This window comes from Pundamilia nyererei, unplaced genomic scaffold (genome assembly GCF_000239375.1).
Source record: "Pundamilia nyererei isolate P.nyererei 1_Seehausen unplaced genomic scaffold, PunNye1.0 scaffold00035, whole genome shotgun sequence".
Lineage (NCBI taxonomy): Eukaryota > Metazoa > Chordata > Actinopteri > Cichliformes > Cichlidae > Pundamilia > Pundamilia nyererei.
In genome coordinates, this window is record NW_005187436.1 from 3,077,931 (window position 1) to 3,098,859 (window position 20,929).

Consider the following 20,929-nt stretch of genomic DNA (forward strand, 5'->3'; position numbering starts at 1 on the left):
TGCTTCCGGGTAACAAGAAAGCGACCTCATTCACGTATATTTTTGATTGGCAGAGCTAACTCGAAATTTCGAGAAAATAACTCGAAATTTCGAGAAAATAACTCGAAATTTCGAGAAAATAACTCGAAATTTCGAGTTATGGATGCTAGCTTTTTTTTTTTTTTTTAGTGGCAGAAACGGGCTTCCATACATTTTCAACCATGCAGTGTAGTTGTGTAAAAAAAAATCAACATTCCCATAAAGATCCACTTTCTTTTCCATTTTTACTCTTCACTGATGTAACATACAGTAGTTTACAAGGACTATCATTCACATTACAGCTTTCTCCAGTCGTTGTGTTTTCATATTGGACGCGTGAAGGGAAAGTGCTCTGTGTCTACAATCTCAAGAGGAAATAAAAGCAAGAACACAACTGCTACTTGTGATTACACACAAAATATGTGAACAGCAAAAACTTTCACTTCCTATATATGCTCAACATTTTTCAAATACTGTCTGTAAACATTTTCTATTTCAGATACTGTGTGCTTAATAGTCTGAGGTCTCCCTACAGCTTTCATGCAAATACTGACAACTGCGTAACAATATGTATTAAGTACAAGCTTCCAAGAAACAAACTCTTTCACAGCTTTGTTTTGACACAGAACCCTGTACAAATAAAGGTTCAATTAAAAATAAGTAAAAAACAGTAGGTTGTTTTTTCTTTTGTTGTTGCTATTTTTTCTTTACATATTTTTGTCTTTCTATTGCAATACTGTGACTTTAAATAGGCACACATGTGCAATTAGAAATGATGGCATTAACACTGGATACCACAATCTTAACATATATGAATTCACACAATTACAACCAATTCTGAAACTCCGTATGATTATCTTACAGCATCGTCATAGTAAATGTAACAATAGGTAGGGCGTATAAAATGATGCTACGTTGTATGAAATACTTCATTTACCATTTATGAGACCAATATTTGTAACAGATATTTTTTAAGACATCCTACAGACATGTCCACAGTCAGCAGGCACTGCAGGGTGAGCTACAAACCACTGCTGATATTCATGCATCAGTCTTTTTGCATGAACACATATAAAGCCTCGTTCGTCATTGATCCTCGTCTGGTCAGCAGATCAGGGTAGCATCTCAGCCTCCCCTGAACCTGTAAGTCCAGCTGGCAATAAGGCCCCATGATTATATGACCACGGCCGCCTCCGCAGCGAGGAAGGCCAAAAGGCGGAAACCCTCCAAAACACCAATGTCACGCCACATACGTGAGCAGCTTAGAGGAGCGAGCACTTGAAGAATTTAATTCTCTTCGACTTTTTCTCTGTGATCTTGACCGGTTTGCCTGATCCTCCAGCACTGTTGTCAGTCTACAAGAAAAGAGTTGACGGTGAAGAAATGTAAATACAGACTGTGACACAAAGTACGGGATAGCGACTAATTAATGAAACTTTCTTCAACTTACCGACTTTGAGCTCAGATTATGCAGTATGTCTCTTCCCATGGTATAAAAAGCCTTGTGTGACATAAAAGACAAAAAGAAATATTACACATACATATACTGTGTGTAAGTCATGCTTTATGGTAAAGGGTAAAACATCCAGCTTACCTCTTCAACATTCAAGCCAGACTTTGCACTGGTTTCCAAGAATTTAACTCCATAATCAATGGCCAGCTAGGTGAAATAAAAACATAGATTTATATTTATGCCAAACGCTGAAAATTGCAATAACTTCAACTGAATTAGCTTGATGCATGCTTTTTGGTAACGACTAGCTTCAGACTCACTTTTTCACCTCTGTCTTTAGACACCTGTCTCCTGTCAGTCATGTCGCATTTGTTTCCCAGGATCATCTTCTCCACATCAGACGAGGCATGCTGGCAGAATTAAATAAGACTCATTATTTATGGTTATTTAAAGTATGATACTATGAGTATTAAAAACAACTATAATTTACTTATAATTAACAGTCACAGAATTTAAATTGCAAAAAAAATACTAATAATATAACTAAATTTGGAACTCACTTCTTCAATATTTCTAATCCAGTTTTTTATGTTCTCAAAGGACTTCTCATTGCAGATGTCATAGACCAGCATGATACCCTGGGAAGGAAAATAATAATAATAACAATTTATGAACCCCGACGTGCAAGGGTAAGGTAGATATATAGCAACATGGTGAGAAATAAAAAGCTAACCATTGCTCCTCTATAGTATGCTGTAGTGATGGTGCGAAACCTCTCCTGGCCCGCAGTATCCCTAATTACACATCAAATCAACAACACAGGCAGCAGGTTAAAGTGCAGGTCAGTCAGACTTTCCAATAAAAAAAGGGAAAAAGCTCAGTCAAATTACACATACCATATCTGAAGTTTGACTCTCTTTCCATCCAGCTCTATTGTCCTGATTTTGAAGTCTATTCCTGTATTAAAGCAAGTAAGAGCCACGTAAGCTTAATCGGTTACCTTACACTATCCAGTTTGTCACATGCCTCACATACACAGGAAACCAGGCATTTCTGCAATTAATGGTAAAATGTGATCTCGTGTCACGTTTTAGAGGAACATATTTTGAGGAATAAGCAGAAATAGCTGCAGTGTAAATTTGCAGCGCCGATCAGGTTTATAACATAATTATCACAATACTGTTTTCAGCATAAAGGCTACAGTGTAACAGAAGTCAAAAGTCTTGACTGTGGCTTTGATTTCATTCTGTATTTAACCCTGCTAGGGCATCCGAGTCTTCAAGGACAGAATAGCATTATCCATTAGTCTCACACTCCTATTGTCTGGTTCATATGCAGTTATTTCCCTTTTAGGTCGTTTGTCCTTCTCCTTACTTTCATGAAAAAATTCACTAGCTTCTATTACTGACAGATCAATGCAGTAAAACGCTGGACTATGTGGATGCCGGCATTCGTTTTATTAGATTTATCCTTGGGGGGCGTCAGCAGAATACTCACCTATTGTAGATATGAAGGTGGTATTGAAGGAGTCCTCGCTGAATCTGAACAGCAGACATGTCTTGCCGACTCCGCTGTCTCCGATAAGCAAGAGTTTAAAGAGATAATCGTACGTTTTCGCCATTGAAATAAACTTCAGACTTCTGCGTTTCGATATTATAAGGCCGCAATGAAGCTGGGATCCCCCGTCTGGAAACCCCTCAGCTGTCTGTTGCAGACCCGGGCAGACTAGCGACAGCCCGGTGCCGAGAAATGTGACGTCAGTTCCCGCTTGGCATTGTGGGGCTTTGTAGTTTAAAGGGACAATTAGATTTTAACCATCACTTCTGGATACAGACTTCCAGTTTTGGAAATGCTCCTAATGCCCCTGGTACTTTTGATTTCTTGTGTGCCTTCTTCCTGATATTGCTGTCCGCTGGGTTTACATATCCCAACTGAGGTGAACTGATGGCCTCTACATGCATGATTCCCACCATGAAGCACAGAGGAAGAAGTGCGATGGTGTGGGGGTGCTACTGTTGGGTATTTATTCAAAACTGAAGGCACACTGAACTGACATGGTTACCGCAGCATCTTGCAGTGACATGCTATCCCATCCAGATTGCATTTAGTTGGACCATCATTTCTTTTTCAACAGGACAATGACCCCAAACACACCCCCAGGCTGTCTAAGGGCTATTTGACCAAGAAGGAGAGTGATGGAGTGCTGGGCCACATGGCCTGGCCTCCACAGTCACCTGACCTAAACCCAACTGAGATGGTTTGGGATGAGAGAAGGCAAAAGGGCCAACAAGTGCTCAACATCTCGTTGGACAACCATTTCAGGTGACTACCTCATGAAGCTCAGAGAATGCAAATAGTATGCAAAGCAGTAATCAAAGCAACCGGTGGCTATTTTGAACAATCTAAAATATAAAAATATGAATTATTTAACACTTTTTGTTCAATACATAATTGTTCAATACATTCATAGTTTTGATGCCTTCAGTGAGAATCTACAATCTTCATAAATAGTCATGAAAATAAAGAAAAAAATAAATAAATGGGAAGGTGTGCCCAAACCTTTGACTAGTGTATATATAATTTTATTTTTTTAAGTGATAACCCTAATACGAAGATATTATAAATGTTTAGTATACTAAAATATTATATATTTTGGGGGGAAATAAAATATATATAATATATTTGGAAACCTCTAATCAAGTTTTATTTTTTCTGTTTTTTATTTATTTTATTTTTCTACATGCTCTTCACCATTTTCAGCACACTGTATGATTTCGAGTCATTCCCCGCTGCTCTGCTCTGAGATGCTATCTGTTTAATCGGCGCACGTATGCGCAGAGATTTGCACAGCGAAAATGCCTGTAAGTTACAAAGTTTCGTATTAATTTGTATGCTTTTTTCAACATGGTAGGTCCATATGTGCATTTCAGAGACGATGTCCTACCGTGTTTACACCGTGAAACCTCGCAGTTGTGTTGTTGACATTGTTGCAGCAGCAACACATGGAGTGGGGGTTAGCTAGCTAACAATAGCTGACGACGGGTGGCGACTACTTGCTGAAACACCGTGGTATGTAACTAGTAGTTGTGTGATGTAACTTATAACGTAGTCATGTCGGACCAAAAAGTAGTCATCGCCTGAAAACTTTCACGACTGCATTTTTTGCGTTTAACGAATCACCTGTAGTACACACGAACAACTGTGGTGCTTACTTAAGATGTAAATGCAATAGTTAATGTTTAAAAGAAGGTTTACCAAAGTGAGCTAAAAAGCTAAAACACGGTTTATACCACTTAATTGACTGGACCTTTCCCTTCATTTCAGTTGGCCAGAGACCTTCTCCACCCGTCACTTGACCATGAGAGACGACAACATAAAAAGAAAAGACTTGTTCAGAGTCCCAACTCCTACTTTATGGACGTGAAATGCCCAGGTATACAATAAAGTTTATACTATATGGTCACCAGATGTCCCTCTTTATGTGGGTCTTAACAGCATTTTATTATTTCCTTTGATCCTACATGTGGACATAGTGTCTCACATTTTGATTGGATCTAGTTTTCAAAAGCAACTGGGAAGAAAAGTAGCACACTCCTGCAGGTTTATATGCTACAGTCTTTTGCTGCCTACTACGGCCATGGTAGAAAATTGCAAGTCACCAAAAAACACAAGCCAAGCAGATTTTTGTGAAATTGGCAGAGATAAAAGGAAAGGCTCAGAAACCTCTAAAAACCCAGTGAAACTGGTGACTGACGACTCTCAGTATTTGCTTTTTATTTTTGACTATAGCTCAAAATGTCATGAGCCAGTTGATGATTCATTTGCACTGAAAGGCAATTGATAACTATGCAGAGCGGCAACTGAAATAATAGTTTTAAAAGTTATTGGGGTAAGAAGGAGAACACTTGTGATTAAAAAGATTAAGTAATTTTATTCTAGATGTATATACTTAAAAAGGGAGTTGGGAAGCTCACATAAAATCTGCTTTACAGTTAGCAATGTGTCCCACACAAATACAGTATTTGATTGGATCTAATTTAGTTGAAAATACACATGTACTCCCAAGTCCTCATAGAAGAGTAATAAGTTATGCAGCTGCTGTGATTTTAAGCCATTTCTTATTCACACGTTCCATGGCTGTCTTTTAATCACGTTTTACATATATGGCAATCACAGAAATGTAACAGTAAATATTTAACACCATTTCTTTGCAGGCTGCTACAAGATCACCACTGTGTTCAGTCATGCACAGACTGTGGTACTTTGTGTGGGATGCTCAACAGTGCTGTGCCAGCCCAAAGGAGGAAAGGCCAGACTAACAGAGGGTAAAAGATCCAGAACATTCTGTACCAATAGAGATGTAAATACTTGATCGTAAGTGTATGGGCACCATTATACCTGCTGTGTGGCACCTGGCAAAACGTACTGTACAACAAAGCCACCATTTCTATCAGTGGTGCTTTTTGTAATCTGGAATATTGTCATCACCCCTGCAGCCGGGTTGAAGACTAGTGCACAATTGTGGTGGTTTTTACTGATGTTTTAATAACAGTAAAGGAGCTCAGATTCAGAGATATTGCAACAATTTGAAAAACATTACGGGGAAAAAAGAACCTTTGAAAGAAGAATAGTCTTATATGTCATACTTTTTTGGTTTCCATATCAGCTCTGATGTGGAGGTGTTATCAGGTAGTTATACTGTGGGCTCACTATACTGCAGCAGATGCCTGCTGTTACAGTAAGCATAATTAGATGCAACAGTAATGCATTACCACTGCTGTGCAATGCAACCAGTGGCAGGTATACTGGGGCCTTTGAACTGCGCATAAATGAGATGTGAAAACAGATGAAGTAATTGTGTTTTTTGTTCCACAGGTTGCTCTTTTAGGAGGAAGCAACATTAGATGGACATTGGAAACTTAATGACTGAATTTAAGCAGTGCCTTTTTATAAATCTTCCCATTGATTAAATGGTGTCCAATGACTAGTTATCATACAAATTTTAACTTGTAGACAAAAAAAAAAATTACTGGCAGAATTTAATACGCAAATCTCAGTAAATAAAGACAGCAATAAAAAAGTTTAAGCATTCTGGGTATTTATTGTACAAAAAAAGCATTTGACTTGAATTTCACCTTCACAGAAAGCACACAAGTCATCATTTAGGTTCATATGAAGAAATTTGTACTGTAAATTTCAGAAAACAAACAAAATACACACTTAAAAAGAACATAACATGCACAAAAACAAACAAACCACTGACAACTTTAGGTGCACCCTTCTCCACTTGCATATTTGTGTCCCGAGTTTAATAAAAAAAAAAAAAAGAAAAAGAAAAGGGATTGGCAACAGTTTTAAATGTGATGTCACAAATTTACAGTGTGAAAGGGACCAAAGGCATGGGTTAAACCTTTCCTTTTGCAAAACAAAACCCACATGCTCTGCATATAGACTTTGACTACAATCACTGTGTCTGACATTGGACGCCACCTCTGGGATTGTCATCGTCTTCCTCGTAAGCTTCACCACTGTAGTGTTTCTGTTGTGACTTCAAATCGGCCTCGCTTAGTTCTACCTCCTCCATGTCATCTGTGACCATCACATCCTCTCTGGGCGGAAGAAGTCTTTCCAGCTGGAACATCAGATGTTCTGGGAGCCAGTTTTTCTCTGGGAACTCCACCTGCAGGATTAAATGAATTCAAGTGACCTGAAAACGTTTTCCCACCCTGTGGCTTCAGTTTAAATCCAGAATTGTGTTACACTGTTGAAATGATGTTCAACTTACCTGAAACTGAATAATAAGCTGTCCCCTTTCATAAGGTTCTTTGTAAAGTGGCATGCCCTCATTCATAACACATCTGACGTCATTGTGCTTAATGACTTCACCTGTTGATTTGAAGGAAGAAAAAAAAAATAATTAAAAAAAAATTGGAATCTATATTACCATTGTTCACAATCTGTCACCAGAAAAGCCAGCACTCAAGGTCAGCTGAATTCAAACACTTACCTGGTTGTGAGCTGATAACAAGCGTTCTGTTGTCTAGAGTCTGAATGGTATTCCGGAATCCACACAGTGCCTCGACAAGTTTGATGTCCATCCTCATTATTAGGTTATTGTCCCGTCTCTGGAAAACTGGGTGATCCTTCTGATCTAACACAATAATCACATCCCCAGGTTCCAGGCCAGGCTCCTGGTCACCTTCTCCATGAAATGTAATTTTCTGACCGTCTTTCATACCTGCACAAGAGACGCATCATTAGCTAAACTTGCTTTTGAAAACAACAAGAAAAGCATTTTTATAATACAAATGTCTCAGATAGGTGAGAGCTTTACCTTTGTCAATATGAACTTCAAGGATTTTCTTCTTGCGTTCTACTTTCTGGCCATTGCAGTTCTTGCAGCGATCCTTTGAGTTAAATTTCTCGCCCTGTCCCTGACAGTCTGGACACATGCTTTGGATCTGCTGAATCATGCCTGGTCCCACCTGCTGCACCCGGACTTGCACTCCTCTTCCTTTGCAGTTTGTGCACTTCTCCAAAGCACCCTTCTTGCCACCATAGCCTATGATGAGAAGGAAAAAAGGAATTAAATATCTTTATTATTCCAAACACTGGTATTTTTCTTTCTCCAATTAAGTTGGTACTCACCTTCACATTTCTCACAAATTACATTCTTCTGGAGTCCGAGCTTTCTTGTTGAACCATTGTACATCTCCTCTAGTGAGACACTAAGCTGATGAACTACATTCTTCCCTAAAGGACAAATAAATAAAAAAAGCACAACATTCATGTTATAAATGCCAGGAATACACATCACTTCAAACTGCATCTAGCTTGAAAACTCAATGAGCCACCTCACCTTTTCTCTCCCTCTGCATTCGTCCTCCACCTCCAAAGAACATATTGAAAATATCCATCGGAGAACCTCCGCCACCCATCCCTCCTTCTTTGATGGCTTGTTCCCCTCCTTGGTCATACAAGTCTCTCTTCTTTGGATCTGACAGCACCTCATATGCTTGAGAAATGTGCTTGAACTGCAGATACAAAACAAATAATTGAATTACTTTTAAAAGCGAGAATGAGTGACTCCACTAAAGCTATAACTTGAGTTTGTGTAGATTTTCAGTCATCAAGGTCATAGTAAGTCGATTATAACTTGTGTTAGTTTATTTGCTTCGACCCTTTATTAGGCTTACTTAACGTACGACTTGTGTTGTGACAATGCTACTTAAAAAAGTCACATAAATGATGAATAAAATAGAATACAATAACAACACATTTAATGTTAAACATTACTTTCGCACAGTAGCAAAAAACATCAAGTCAGTTCAAGCGTGCAGGTCTTCCTGTAGCCACACGCAGTCAGCTGCGCATAGATCATTCCAGAAAGTTCCAACTGGTCTTTAAAGTAGCCGGTTTAAAATTAGAAGCGGCTTTAACAGTAGCACGTAAACGGCTGAACTGCTACAATAAAACACGTTTAAAACTCACCTTCTCTCCTTCGTTTGGATTCTTGTCAGGATGATATTTCAAGGCAAGTTTTCGGTAGGCTTTTTTGATTTCATCCTGTGAAGCATTGGGTTCGACACTCAGAAGATCGTAGTAGCCGGTTTCGTGAACCATGGTGACTGTCCTAAAGAGGAAATAACACACACCACGAACACGTTACACACAAGGTTACAGCCTGAAACACACTGACAGCTGATATTAAACAAATAGCAAACCGCACGCTAGCTGCAAAACAGGGGCTAACCTCTGTTTTATCTCGTTAAACCCAGCGATAACGGACTGCTAAATTTCAGTATGCCTCACACGTTACGGGAAAGCAATACAACCGGCATTAAAAGACACACGGATGTCGCCCATATTCGCCTTAGCTATAGTTAACCTTAAATGAAACTGCTGGTATTTCTTCGTGACAATGATAATTATTATTCTAAATTGAAGTCTTTATGCCTTACTTTCCAGATGCTGCCTTACCAAGCTTTGAGTCGCCTATGCTGTGAGAGTGCGGAGTGAAAGTGGGAGGTACTTATAGCCGCTTTGCAGTGCAGAACTTTCTGGAGAGCTTCGAGAAGCGGGACCGGATGTTTCGTTGGCGGAGAGAGAGGAGTCTAGAAGGGACCCGAGTAGGGGGACGAGGGAGGGGTGGAGGTTACTAGATCTCCTTCTTATATAGCGTGACCTACTTTTTCGAATGGTTACATTGCCTTAGATGTCTCTATGAGTCCAGTGGGGCAAGGGCAAGAAAAAAAGGAACAAATATAGCATGTATGATCTCTAATAAGATACAGCCTGCTTTGTAAATGTTATATAACCTTCTCTAGAATATTCTTTAATTACACCCACACGTCTGGCAAAACAGAAACAATACTCCATCCCAAATAACTGCAATATTTGTTATGTGAGCTACAAATGTGTATACTTGTTGTTTATTATTGACAGATTTATTGCAGATTAGGTGCTCCTAAATTCCACATTTTATTACATTTTTAGGAGTGCTAAAGCCTGTTTCACCCTGTAACTCATGTGCATTAAGCTTGATTAAAATTAAATGCAGAGTGGTGTGATTAAGTTTTGAACGTGTCATTGTGTGAATTGGGAAAGGCTGTTTTACATGTGAAAAGCGAAGGTGATTTGAATTCAGGACATGTTCTTGAGCAACTGATTCCAATGCACTACCCACATGGTCTTTCCTGTTTGTTTCACAACCTTTAGCGACTTGGGAAGGCTTGCTGAACTGCAAGTTTGTTTGGTGTTTTTTTGTTTTCTTAATCCAGTATATTCCCATAAATCACGTTCGTCCAAGTTTTGAAAGCAGCATTTTTGAGCAAGTTCAGAATGGAAAAGAAGGTCGATCATCAACTTGAGGATAGGTAAGCAACTTAAGATGAACTGTTTTTTGGTTTCTTTCACCTGCCTTCACCTTTTTTCTAACAGTTTAACTGTAAGATAGCTTCTAATACTTTCACCAGCATACATGCACAGTGCATAAATGTGGTGATGGTTTAACCACTTAGTCACTTCTGCCAGAGTTATTGAATGAATGTTCCTCATATTATAATATAGTTTTGCACCCAACCTTGGCACTGAGTCCACAAGTCCCAATTCCTCAAAAAGATTTTACTCATGTGTGTTTTTATTATGGTGATCAAGGATGTGCTTTTCCAGAATCATCCAGATGTGTTAATTTGAATTGATTTTGATTATTTTTGTCCTTTGAATACATTGTCATCTCAATTGGGAGAGAAATGTGATCAATGTTTGGATCAGTCTTTATATTGATTTGCAATGGCTCCTCCCCATCTACCATGACAACAATATTGACGAGCGGGAGCAGACAGTTGTTGTTTTTTTTGACAAACAAAGCAAGGGGCTTTTCCTGTGGCAAAGCCCTGGCATTGTGTTGGATCAACAAAGCTAAAATGAAACCCCTGCCAGAATTTGAGGTGGAGTGCGTGCGAGTGTGCTTGTAGCCCGTGTTTCCTCTGTGTGTTTCAGTGTGATGTTGCCAGCTCAGAAGACTACGGAACACACGCAGACAGATAGTGAAGAGCTCACCTTTATAGGTGAGTTATGAGCACTGAATAAGAAGACTTTTAGTGCCCAGTGATTTCATTTGCATTTCAGATATGATTTTTTTTCTTATCGCAGGACAAATAGATGTAAGTCAGGCATTTTCCAGCACACCTCTTGCTCCAGCCCATTCTCTTTGGACCACTGATGCTAGAGGTTCAGTCAAGCTGAGAATAGAAGAAGGATGTACAGAGGAACCCAACACAGTTCACCAGTTGTTTAAATCCTCAGTTGAAAAATATGGAAACAAGCATGCACTTGCCAGCAAGAACAACAACAAATGGGAAAAGATAACTTTCCTAGAGTATTACCAGTTGTGCCGGAGAACAGCCAAGAGCTTTCTAAAGGTATATTAAACAAAAGAACTAATTACATTTTAGGTACGTGCTAGACTACACTCTCAATGATCAGACTTTTACAAAGAAAAGTCCAAAACTTTGTTAATGTGTGCAGCTGGGTTTAGAGCGATTCCATGGAGTGGGAATACTAGGATTCAATTCAGCAGAATGGTTCTTCTCTGCAGTCGGTGCAATCATGGCAGGGTGAGAAGCGCACATTACACATCAACAACTGGACCTGGATTAAGCACTAATCAAACTCAGCCAATCACTGCACATAAATACCATATAGGTGTATTTCTCCTGTTGCAGTGAGACATTCAATAACTTCTTTGTTTCTCCTACATCTGTAACAGAGGAATAATGACAGGAATTTATGCCACAAACTCACCGGACGCGTGCCATTATGTGGCTAGTGACTCTAAAGCCAACATTATTGTGGTAGAAAATCAGAAGCAACTGGAGAAGATATTGCAGGTACTATACAATGATATGCACATGCAGTGGGTTTGATTCCACAGCGAAAACATCTTCTCCCTTGCTATTACAGATATGTGACAGACTACCCAATTTAAAAGCCATAGTGCAGTACAGTGGACAGGTTCAGCAGAAGATCTCAAATCTCTACTCTGTAAGTCCTCAGGACAGCACATAAAATGATACAGACCACTATGACTGTTGAGCCTGTGTTCCAAATGGTATATTTCTGCTTTTGGGTAGTGGGAGGAGTTCATAGAGCTGGGTCTGGATGTTTCTGAAAAACAATTGGATGACATTATCAGCAGTCAGAGAGCTAACCAGTGCTGTGTCCTGATCTACACTTCTGGCACCACAGGCAAGCCGAAAGGAGTCATGCTCAGTCATGACAATGTAAGCTTTCATGTGGCTATCAATGTGTGCTTGTATGCCTAATGTGTCTATTAACAAATCTTATTATTGTAACTATGACAAGCTACTTGAAAGCGAAGAAGATCAAATGCAAAAACGTAGAAATACCTCAGAAATGTGTTGTTGTTTGAGGTAAAACAAACAATTTTCTGCACTGAATGAATTTACAGATCACATGGACGGCCATTCATGCCAGCAGGGCTGGAGAAATGCAGCCAGCCGACACGAAACAGGAGTCACTAGTGAGTTACCTGCCTCTCAGCCACATTGCTGCTCAGATCTATGATCTCTGGACAGGCATCCACTGGGGTGAGCTGGTATACTTTGCACAGCCAGATGCCTTAAAGGTAAGTAGTTAAAAATATTTGATCATGTGATTCTAACATGTGCCACAAGAATATGCATTTCGACAGCATTCAGTACTACAAGATGTTTAACATGAAAATAGGTGCACTTTCATGGCTCAGATAAAAATAAACATTTTAGTAATTGTGGAGGTAATCATTTGAATAAGATATTGTAAAAATGCAGTATTGTGCAGACTGAATTCCCACACCTACAATGGTGTTCCCCCCCCGTTCATTCTTTTTCACATTTTGCACATTTGCTCTGTAGGGAAGCTTGATAACTACACTTCGGGAGGCTCGCCCAACATCCCACATGGGTGTCCCACGGGTATGGGAGAAAATGATGGAGAAGATAAAACAGGAGATTAGTCAGTGTGGATATTTGAAAAAGAAACTGGTTACATGGGCAATGTCAGTCAGCCAGGAAACAAATCAAAAGTGTACGCATGAGTGAGTAGAGTTTTGATTCTCAATAATTATTTATAAAATGTGCATATACGTGTAAATAGATGAATTTTCCCAGAAGAGATGATTTCATTCAAAAGTTTCATTTGCAATTTTATTAGGGATGATGAAAAACCGTTCCTTTTTTACGTGGCTGACAGCCTTGTGCTGCAGAAGCTTCGGAATGAGCTGGGCCTGTCTTGCTGTCAGAAGTTCTTTTCAGGAGCAGCACCGATCAGTAGTGAAACCGTGCAGTTTTTCCTGGGTCTGAACATCCGCTTGTATGAAGCCTATGGCATGAGCGAGAGCACAGGACCTCACTTCATGTCAGGTCCAAAAGCTTATAAACTGCCGAGGTAAAAAAAAAAAAAAAAAAAATGTTTTTTTCAAAATCAAGAATTGTAAAAAATTACTTGTGTTTGTGGTCCTTATGTTTTGAATTGTAATAAAGTCTAAGACACAGAAAACTCCTTTTTTGACCTATAGCTGTGGAAAAGTGGTGCCTGGCTGTCGATACAAATTAGCCAATGTAGACTGTGAAGGGACAGGAGAAATTTGCTTTTGGGGACGCAACATTTTCATGGGTTTCCTCAACATGGAAGACAAAACAAGAGAAGCTTTGGATGAAGATGGATGGCTGCATTCTGGGGACTTGGGGAAGGTTGATGAAGAGGGTTTCTTGTACATCACAGGAAGGATAAAAGGTAGCATAATCCCATCAAACAAAACTATTGTGAGAGTGTAACTGGACATTTTAGGTCACTGACACACACTGTGGAAAGAGCATGGTGTTCTGGGCAGAAATAAGACTTCTTTCTCTGTGAAGTGAGTCACAAACAGCTGAAATGTCAGGTTGTCTACGCCTTGCATTTAGAGTTGATCATCACAGCTGGAGGAGAGAATGTTCCACCTGTTCCCATAGAAGAAGCAGTAAAGAAGGAGCTACCCATCATCAGCAATGCCATGCTGATTGGAGACAAAAAGAAGTTTTTGTCCATGCTTTTAACCTTAAAGGTAATCTGCTGTAATTGTTCTGATTTCTCCAGCAACATAGCATGAATAGTGACAAGAGAACTGTTAAATGCCTTTCTCACTTACAGGTGTGACAATGATCAATTTAACCCTAATGTCATAATTTCTATGTATATGATGTTGGGATTTATCCCGTTTTTCAGTGTTGTAGCAATACCGAAACCATGGAGCCAACAGAGGAACTCAGTATGGAAGCTGTGGAGTTTTGCAGACAGCTGGGCAGCCAAGCAAGCAAAATGTCTGACATAACCGGTGGAAAAGACAAAGAAGTGTACCAGGCAATTCAAAAGGGGATTGACAGAGTCAACTCTGCAGCCACCTCCAACGCCCAACGCATACAAAAATGGACCATTCTGAGAAAGGACTTCTCTGTTTCTGGAGGAGAACTGGGTAAATTCAGCAGAACAGTGTTAAAAAAAGATTAATACTATACAATAAAGGTTTATGCTGGTATACCATAATATCAAGACCATGTAACACAATACAGGTGCAAGTTGTATCGAATCAGTTGCACATTGCAGAGAGTCTATAAATGATTAACTATTTTCTTGTTCCAGGTCCTACAATGAAGCTTCGCCGTCCAGTTGTCTTAGAGATGTACCACAAAGTTATAGAGAGCCTTTATCAAGGATAAAGTCACTTTCTACTGTGTAACTGTTAGTATGAAATCATGTGTCATTTTCCTTCATCTCATCCCCTGTGAACATGCATAAAATGTAATTACAGTACAGCACAAAAGTCTTGAGCCAACCCTCATTTCTTTTTATTTTGGTTCCAATGAGTCAAACTTTCTTATCATTTTTTGAAGTGTTCTTGAGTGATCAGATTATACAAGAACTGCGCTGAAAAATTGTGAGGTGTTAAGGTATGATGAATCCAAATTTGACACTTGTGGTTCAAATCATCACTATGTACAATGAAGGTCAGGAGAGAGGTGCAACAGTGAGTGTCTGCAGCCATCTGAAAAACACGATAGAGGCTCTGTCATGTTTTGGGGCTGCATTTCAGCCATTGGTGTTGGAGGATCTTTCCAAAATGGATGGAAATATGAATGCAGAAGTGTACTATTGGAGTCTGATTCATAATCCAAGAGCATCTGGAAAGTATTTGACAATGGCTTCATTTTTCAGCATGACAATGATCCAAAGTAGTAAAAGCATTCCTAGACAGAAACAAAAACAAAATACACTTTTCAGTTGGGTTTGGCCTCCCAAGGGTCTGGTCCTAACCGTTCTTAAAGCAGTGTGGGATCATCTTGACACAGAATAAAACAAAGAGATCAAATCTGAAGAGATTTGAGATATCCTTCAAGAAGCCTGGAGAAATATTCCTGAAGACTATTTAAATAAATTACAAGAACACTTGCTTAAGAAAGTTGTGGCCATACCAATTTTGAACTGTACAAACTGTTTTTGCCTTATATCCTGTATTTCCTTGTAAGTTTGCACATTTCAAAAAATAATTGATTTTCCATTTTCACTGCATACTATAAAGAAATGAGGGGTGGCTCAAAACTATTGTATCTATTCTGCAGAATGAAAAAAAGAGAACCACACATAGTGTTTAAAGGATATTTTATTTAATAAGTTTAAAGTTACACCATTTTAATGCAACTTTTACCTTACCAACACTGATTTTGACTTCTTTAAAGTGATACCAATCATCTTGCCTGACAGGAAAATTGGTGGAAGTGCTTTATAACATTGATGAGAAAGACATGCTTCTACCCAGAAATCAGTTATAACAGCTATCAGAGTCATTTGAATAACACTGAATAAAAATTATGGCATTTCTCATGTCAGTGTAATACCAATTTTATAATAATTACATAAGCAAACAGTAAGTTTTCAAAAAACATTTAGTGAAAAAAATCTCTGCTTAGATGGATTATCTAAGCAACTAAATGTGAAGCAGAGTTTGACTTCTTAGCATATGATTTGTTTGTCAAGTGGAATTTGTGGCTGTGTCTTCAAATACTATTGTCAAATACATTAAACACATTTCACCAATAAATAGATAATATTCACCACTGATACACAGGAAAATCACGTATGCATATTCCATATACACAAACCACTGTTAACACAGTTGTTTGGATTGTGCAGAGAGAAAAATTAAACATTCAGGATCTCAAACTCCTGAGTAGTTTTTTCTTTTTTGGTTGAAATGTGCGGATACAGCATGATATGGTCAAGTGGGCAAAACCCTAACAATTAACAAACATATCTCACTAATGTCCTTTTAGTCCATATCCTTCATTCTCTGACATATTGCTTCTGTGAATTCTGAGCACTTTGAGTTCCCTCCCAGGTCTTTGGTCAGAACCTTGAAGATGAATAACATAAGCATTATAAATTAGAAAACAGGTGTACACCATATAACCCAAACTGCAATTCTCCAGAAAAGAAGTAATTACCTTTCTGTCTCGAATTGTGTCAAAACAGGCACTTTCAATCTTCTTGGCATGCCCATGAAGACCCATGTGCCGCAGCATCATGACTGCACTGAGCAGCAGGGCGGTGGGGTTAGCCAAGTCTTTTCCTGCTATATCTGGAGCAGTTCCATGAACCTGATTTTACAGAAGAAGTTGATATTTTTAAAGAACAACAAACACAAATAGACTGTGGATTTTCTGTGCAACTTGTATGTTGATCATGTATCTGCAACTTTACAAAAATGACCCCATACCGACTCAAATATGGCCACACCATTTGCACCAATGTTTCCACTAGGAGTCACTCCAAGACCTCCAATTAATCCGGCACAAAGATCACTGTAATGGTAAACACATTGGGTTACCTTTAGATTTCATAAAACATATACTGGATTTAACATAAATTCATAACATGAATGAGCAATCACATTTTTAATATTGTGTCAATATTTTTGTTGCTTTTTTACAACTCCAGACAATTTTGCTGTCGCCCATGTGTGTTTCAGCTCTCTGTTTTGTATGCTAACTAGTGTGTGCAGGAGTATTCTTGTTCACAATAAGTACCTCCATGGATTGCTCTTGCTCCACCTAACCACTGTTGATACAGGCTGGACAAGTGTCTGATCTTATGCACCACCAAGCTGCATCACGAATCATCACAGCTGTTTAAAGGGATATCCAATTTTCATTCAACCAGGCTGTGACTTCGAGTAACTCCTCACTGTTTTGTTTGGTGTTGGCTACAAGAATAGGGTTTACTACATTTACCATGCTGCCTCTGTAAGGACCAGTTAGGTGTTAGTTTTTTGTTAGAGACACTAGGTTTAGAGGTACTACTACTGTATTTTTGGTATGAAAACATAGGATTTAATTACACTTTTTTCTTCATTTAGAACAGTCAGGATCCACCTCCTCAGCACTCTCCTGTTCATTCTGTTACCTCCCTTTTTCCTAGTGAGCCACAGTTGAAAAATGTCGTCTTTGATTGATAAAGTGCAAAAGAAAAGACTCATAATTTGCCTTGTTCTTATGAGTATTTTAACATAAAAGATTTACTGGTGACAGTTGTGTACCTTAAGATATCTCCATACAAATTTGGCATCACTAGTACATCAAACTGTGTGGGATCCTGCACCATCTGTAAGTTTGGATGAATAAGGAAATTAAAAGAAAAATACAGCAAAGCATTCTTTTATAGCCATCTAAAACATATTCGGACTAATTTACCACAAAAGCTATTGGGACATACATTAAGGCACACGGTATCAAAGTACATCTCAGTAAATTTCACATCTTTGTACTTTTCAGCGGCCTCTCTACATTTTCGTAGGAAAAGTCCATCTGACATGCGCCTAAATGAAAAAAAGAGAAAAATGTAGTTTCAAGCAGCTTCACAATGACAAATGACTTAACTTGTGCTAAAATATACTTACATGATATTCGCCTTATGAACAGCTGTAACACTGGCTCTCTGATTGTTTCTTGCATATTCAAAAGCGTACTCTGCAATGCGTTTGCTGGCTTGTTCGGTGATGAGCTTAATACTCTGTACAACACCATCAACAATCTGAAATAAAAAGAATGAAGAGTGAACACGACTACAGTGCTGTGCAAATGCCACCCCTCATTACTTGGAGATAATTTATCCAAGTTTCAGGAGTGGGACCACACCTCATATATAAACCTCCTGCACTGCAAGCTGTTTGTTATTGTTTTCGTGCCCTATCCTGCCTGTTTCAAAATTAATTCACCTCTCATTAGTGGCCTGAGACCCACCGCCAATCCCTTCTGAGGCCTTCCCCAGTCTCAATTCACGCTTATGCCATCTGCTGTTATCTTAAAGAAATGCTGTCAAACCTAAATGAAGATATGGTCCCTGCTAGGTAATTTATATTTTACTTTAGATGTTTAAAGTGGTCTTGACCAGTAGTTCTTTGAGTTTTCTTTCAAAGTGTATCTTTGGACTGAAAATGTGTGAAAAAGCAGCCAATGTTCAGTCTTTGTCCCCGACCATTTTCAGAGGAGTGTTTTGTTGTCTTTAAACTTTGTTAAGAAGCAGGAGTACCCAGAAAGAGCCCACACATGAAATTAGTGAAGTTAGGGTAAGTGGTGATTCTAAATTGCCCTTGGGAATGAATTTGATTGCGAATAGTTGTCTGTTTCTTTGTGTTTGCCCTGTGACACACTTGGGACCCATCCAGAGTACATATCACATCTTGGCCAATGACAGCCGGGATGGCCTCCAGCCCACCTGTGACCCTGAGACAAGTTAAATATGAGCACAAAAGTAACCCATGGAGTGTTTTCCTAGGAAATGTAAAGTATAAATAACTGCTTAACCCTTTAGTTTAACAACAACTAATGTAGCAGTAACTAAACCTTGTAACTCATGAGTAGCTGCACAATACTGTCAAATAATAAAACTGAACAATATTTTCTACCTGGGGTGATGTAGCTGGGCTCGAGTTTTTTAACCACTTGCTTAAGGCCTTTTTCCCCATATTTGGACTGGCATCATAACTGTGGCCTATTAAGAGGTAATTTCAGTCATTTCTCTTTCTATCATATGGAGTGTAACTAGCAAGCAATGTTCAGTTGAGACATTTGTTTACTTTTGGCTTGCAAAACTTACCTTTTCCTCATTTGTATTCAAGTTGTACCCAAGTGGTGAAATGTGTTTGTTGCTTCCAACATTTGTGGAAACAATTTTCAGAAATGTTTTCTTTTTTTAAGAAGCTCTGTTTTTTTTCTGCAGTAAATTATAACCAGAGGCCGAGATTGACTCTTTCTCTAATGTGCCCAAGCGTGTCTTGCAGATGCCCACACCAGGGATGTTATGCAAGTGTCACTGCTTTAGCAATGATATCATGATATAACATTTTTATTTGATGTAAAAGTTTTATACCGGTATAATTGCAAATGATACGATATGGGAAAAATCTACTCTAACACACCGCCAATGCAGTAAATGTATACTGGGTAGGAAAAAACAAACAGTGGAACACTATTGGTCATGGACTGGCCTCTTCAGAGCCTGGACCGCAACATTTCTGAAGCAGTGTAGGATCATCTCAACCAACATCCAAAGAAAAGGTTTGAATGTTCTTCCAGAAGCCTAGAGAACTATTCCTGAAAACTGTTTAAAGAAATTACAAGAAAGCTTGTCAAAAGGTAATGTTAATAAAGGTCTTACAACATGTTCAATTCCACTGTATTCTCCCTCGGTGTTCTCCCTGATTGTGACCAGGTTCACATCAGTGTAGGGGGTCTGGTAGCCCTCAATGGACACGCAGGGCCGCACATTAGCATAGAGGTCGAAGGTTTTCCTCAACAACAGGTTCATGGAGGGATGGCCAGCAGCTATTGGTGTCTTCAAAGGGCCTTTAGATTGTTAAAGAATTCAAAAATATTTCATGTCAAACCAAAAGAATATATCTAAAAACCTGGTGATTGGTTTGGAAGTTTTTCTCTCTTAAGCATGCCAAATTAATTAATGCCCCTAATAAAATTTAATTTCCAAGCTGCTGATGTGGGAACACATGAGAGTGAAGTTCCTGGAATAAAGAGATTAGTACATATTCCCAATATACACACCATTACCTAGAACTGTCCTACTGTTTAACTTTGCCTTAAAAAAAAAAAAAAAAAAAAACCCCATATAGATAAATCAATCAGGTTACCTTTCAGGCCAATTTTGTTCTTGTCCATTGATTCTTTGGCATCTGGAGGTATCATCCACTTTCCACCAGGTCCCTGAATGGCTGTAACATTTCTCTCTTCCCACCGAATAGGTGCCTATATCAAAAGGACATTCAATTCATTCTTTTTTCCCAGAAACTTTGTTATCTACAATTATACTAATCATATTTCTATTGTTATATGATTTATGTGGTATCAGTGCTCAAGCATTATATTATTCTCTGATAAAATCTCAAAAATAAATATGCATGTTAATGATTTTCTTTTTTTTTTAACTGTTTTTCAGTACTAACTTTAGCTGCTTCAAATATCTTCATGACAGCATTGGAGATCTCTGGACCAATCCCATCACCGGGGATTAAAGTGACAGTCTGAATCTGTGAGGCAGGACAAACACAAGTTTTATTGCACACTGATGAGGTAGTTCAAATTTAATATAACCTCGAAGTTACAGAAAAAACCTTCACACAAAAAAGTCTGTAGTTTTACAAGGAAAAATAAATACCCCACGGATGAAAGTCCTGGATTGTGGAGTCTCATTCTTCAAAGCCCCAACTACCTGTGACAACTGAGAAAAACACAAAACACAAATTGATTTTTTTCCTCCCAACACTATTCTGCTGTTTATTTATGGAAATAAGAAAAAGCACTGAAAACATGTCTGTGTATAGTGTGAGGTGAACTGAACAGATGTCTTGAG

General features: G+C 38.7%; 5 protein-coding genes across 6 annotated transcripts in view; 2 read left to right on the forward strand and 3 right to left on the reverse strand.

The window, feature by feature from the left end:
• Positions 1 to 244: 244 nt before the first annotated feature.
• On the reverse strand, positions 245 to 3,205 carry LOC102215434 (ras-related protein Rab-8B). The gene is made up of 8 exons (XM_005730008.1): positions 2,969 to 3,205; positions 2,368 to 2,428; positions 2,205 to 2,265; positions 2,032 to 2,109; positions 1,792 to 1,881; positions 1,613 to 1,678; positions 1,469 to 1,519; positions 245 to 1,373 (listed from the first exon to the last, which is right to left on the reverse strand). Exons 1-8 carry the CDS (start codon positions 3,090 to 3,092, stop codon positions 1,281 to 1,283), a joined length of 624 nt encoding a protein of 207 aa, XP_005730065.1. The 5' UTR covers positions 3,093 to 3,205; the 3' UTR covers positions 245 to 1,280.
• Positions 3,206 to 4,229: 1,024 nt separating this feature from the next.
• rps27l (ribosomal protein S27 like) lies at positions 4,230 to 6,551 on the forward strand. The gene is made up of 4 exons (XM_005730010.2): positions 4,230 to 4,332; positions 4,796 to 4,904; positions 5,686 to 5,796; positions 6,347 to 6,551. Exons 1-4 carry the CDS (start codon positions 4,327 to 4,329, stop codon positions 6,373 to 6,375), a joined length of 255 nt encoding a protein of 84 aa, XP_005730067.1. The 5' UTR covers positions 4,230 to 4,326; the 3' UTR covers positions 6,376 to 6,551.
• Positions 6,552 to 6,618: 67 nt separating this feature from the next.
• dnaja (DnaJ heat shock protein family (Hsp40) member A) lies at positions 6,619 to 9,984 on the reverse strand. Of its 2 annotated transcripts, none has more exons than XM_005730009.2 (8): positions 9,452 to 9,984; positions 8,963 to 9,104; positions 8,331 to 8,505; positions 8,120 to 8,224; positions 7,806 to 8,033; positions 7,479 to 7,709; positions 7,257 to 7,357; positions 6,619 to 7,151 (listed from the first exon to the last, which is right to left on the reverse strand). In XM_005730009.2, exons 2-8 carry the CDS (start codon positions 9,092 to 9,094, stop codon positions 6,936 to 6,938), a joined length of 1,188 nt encoding a protein of 395 aa, XP_005730066.1. In that variant the 5' UTR covers positions 9,095 to 9,104; positions 9,452 to 9,984; the 3' UTR covers positions 6,619 to 6,935. The 2 variants fall into 2 exon arrangements, with proteins under 2 accessions (XP_005730066.1, XP_013765558.1); XM_013910104.1 differs by having other exon boundaries at positions 9,433 to 9,984.
• A 214-nt stretch (positions 9,985 to 10,198) lies between these two features.
• Positions 10,199 to 15,020, forward strand: acsbg1 (acyl-CoA synthetase bubblegum family member 1). Its single transcript, XM_005730011.1, has 14 exons — positions 10,199 to 10,347; positions 10,973 to 11,040; positions 11,126 to 11,394; positions 11,501 to 11,589; positions 11,742 to 11,862; positions 11,936 to 12,016; positions 12,106 to 12,255; positions 12,444 to 12,620; positions 12,889 to 13,070; positions 13,187 to 13,420; positions 13,551 to 13,768; positions 13,939 to 14,078; positions 14,240 to 14,486; positions 14,654 to 15,020. The coding sequence occupies exons 1-14, from the start codon at positions 10,313 to 10,315 to the stop codon at positions 14,728 to 14,730; spliced, it is 2,088 nt and encodes a 695-aa protein (XP_005730068.1). The 5' UTR covers positions 10,199 to 10,312; the 3' UTR covers positions 14,731 to 15,020.
• A 633-nt stretch (positions 15,021 to 15,653) lies between these two features.
• idh3a (isocitrate dehydrogenase (NAD(+)) 3 catalytic subunit alpha) overlaps positions 15,654 to 20,929 on the reverse strand; it is a 7,087-nt gene continuing 1,811 nt past the window's right edge. The window contains exons 2-11 of the mRNA XM_005730155.1: positions 20,735 to 20,797; positions 20,523 to 20,606; positions 20,211 to 20,325; positions 19,724 to 19,911; positions 17,964 to 18,097; positions 17,780 to 17,882; positions 17,604 to 17,668; positions 16,785 to 16,869; positions 16,513 to 16,665; positions 15,654 to 16,421 (exon numbers count right to left, since the gene is read on the reverse strand). Coding sequence (XP_005730212.1) covers positions 16,338 to 16,421; positions 16,513 to 16,665; positions 16,785 to 16,869; positions 17,604 to 17,668; positions 17,780 to 17,882; positions 17,964 to 18,097; positions 19,724 to 19,911; positions 20,211 to 20,325; positions 20,523 to 20,606; positions 20,735 to 20,797 — 1,074 coding nt within the window. The 3' untranslated portion in view covers positions 15,654 to 16,337. The remainder of the gene's footprint in view (positions 16,422 to 16,512; positions 16,666 to 16,784; positions 16,870 to 17,603; positions 17,669 to 17,779; positions 17,883 to 17,963; positions 18,098 to 19,723; positions 19,912 to 20,210; positions 20,326 to 20,522; positions 20,607 to 20,734; positions 20,798 to 20,929) is intronic.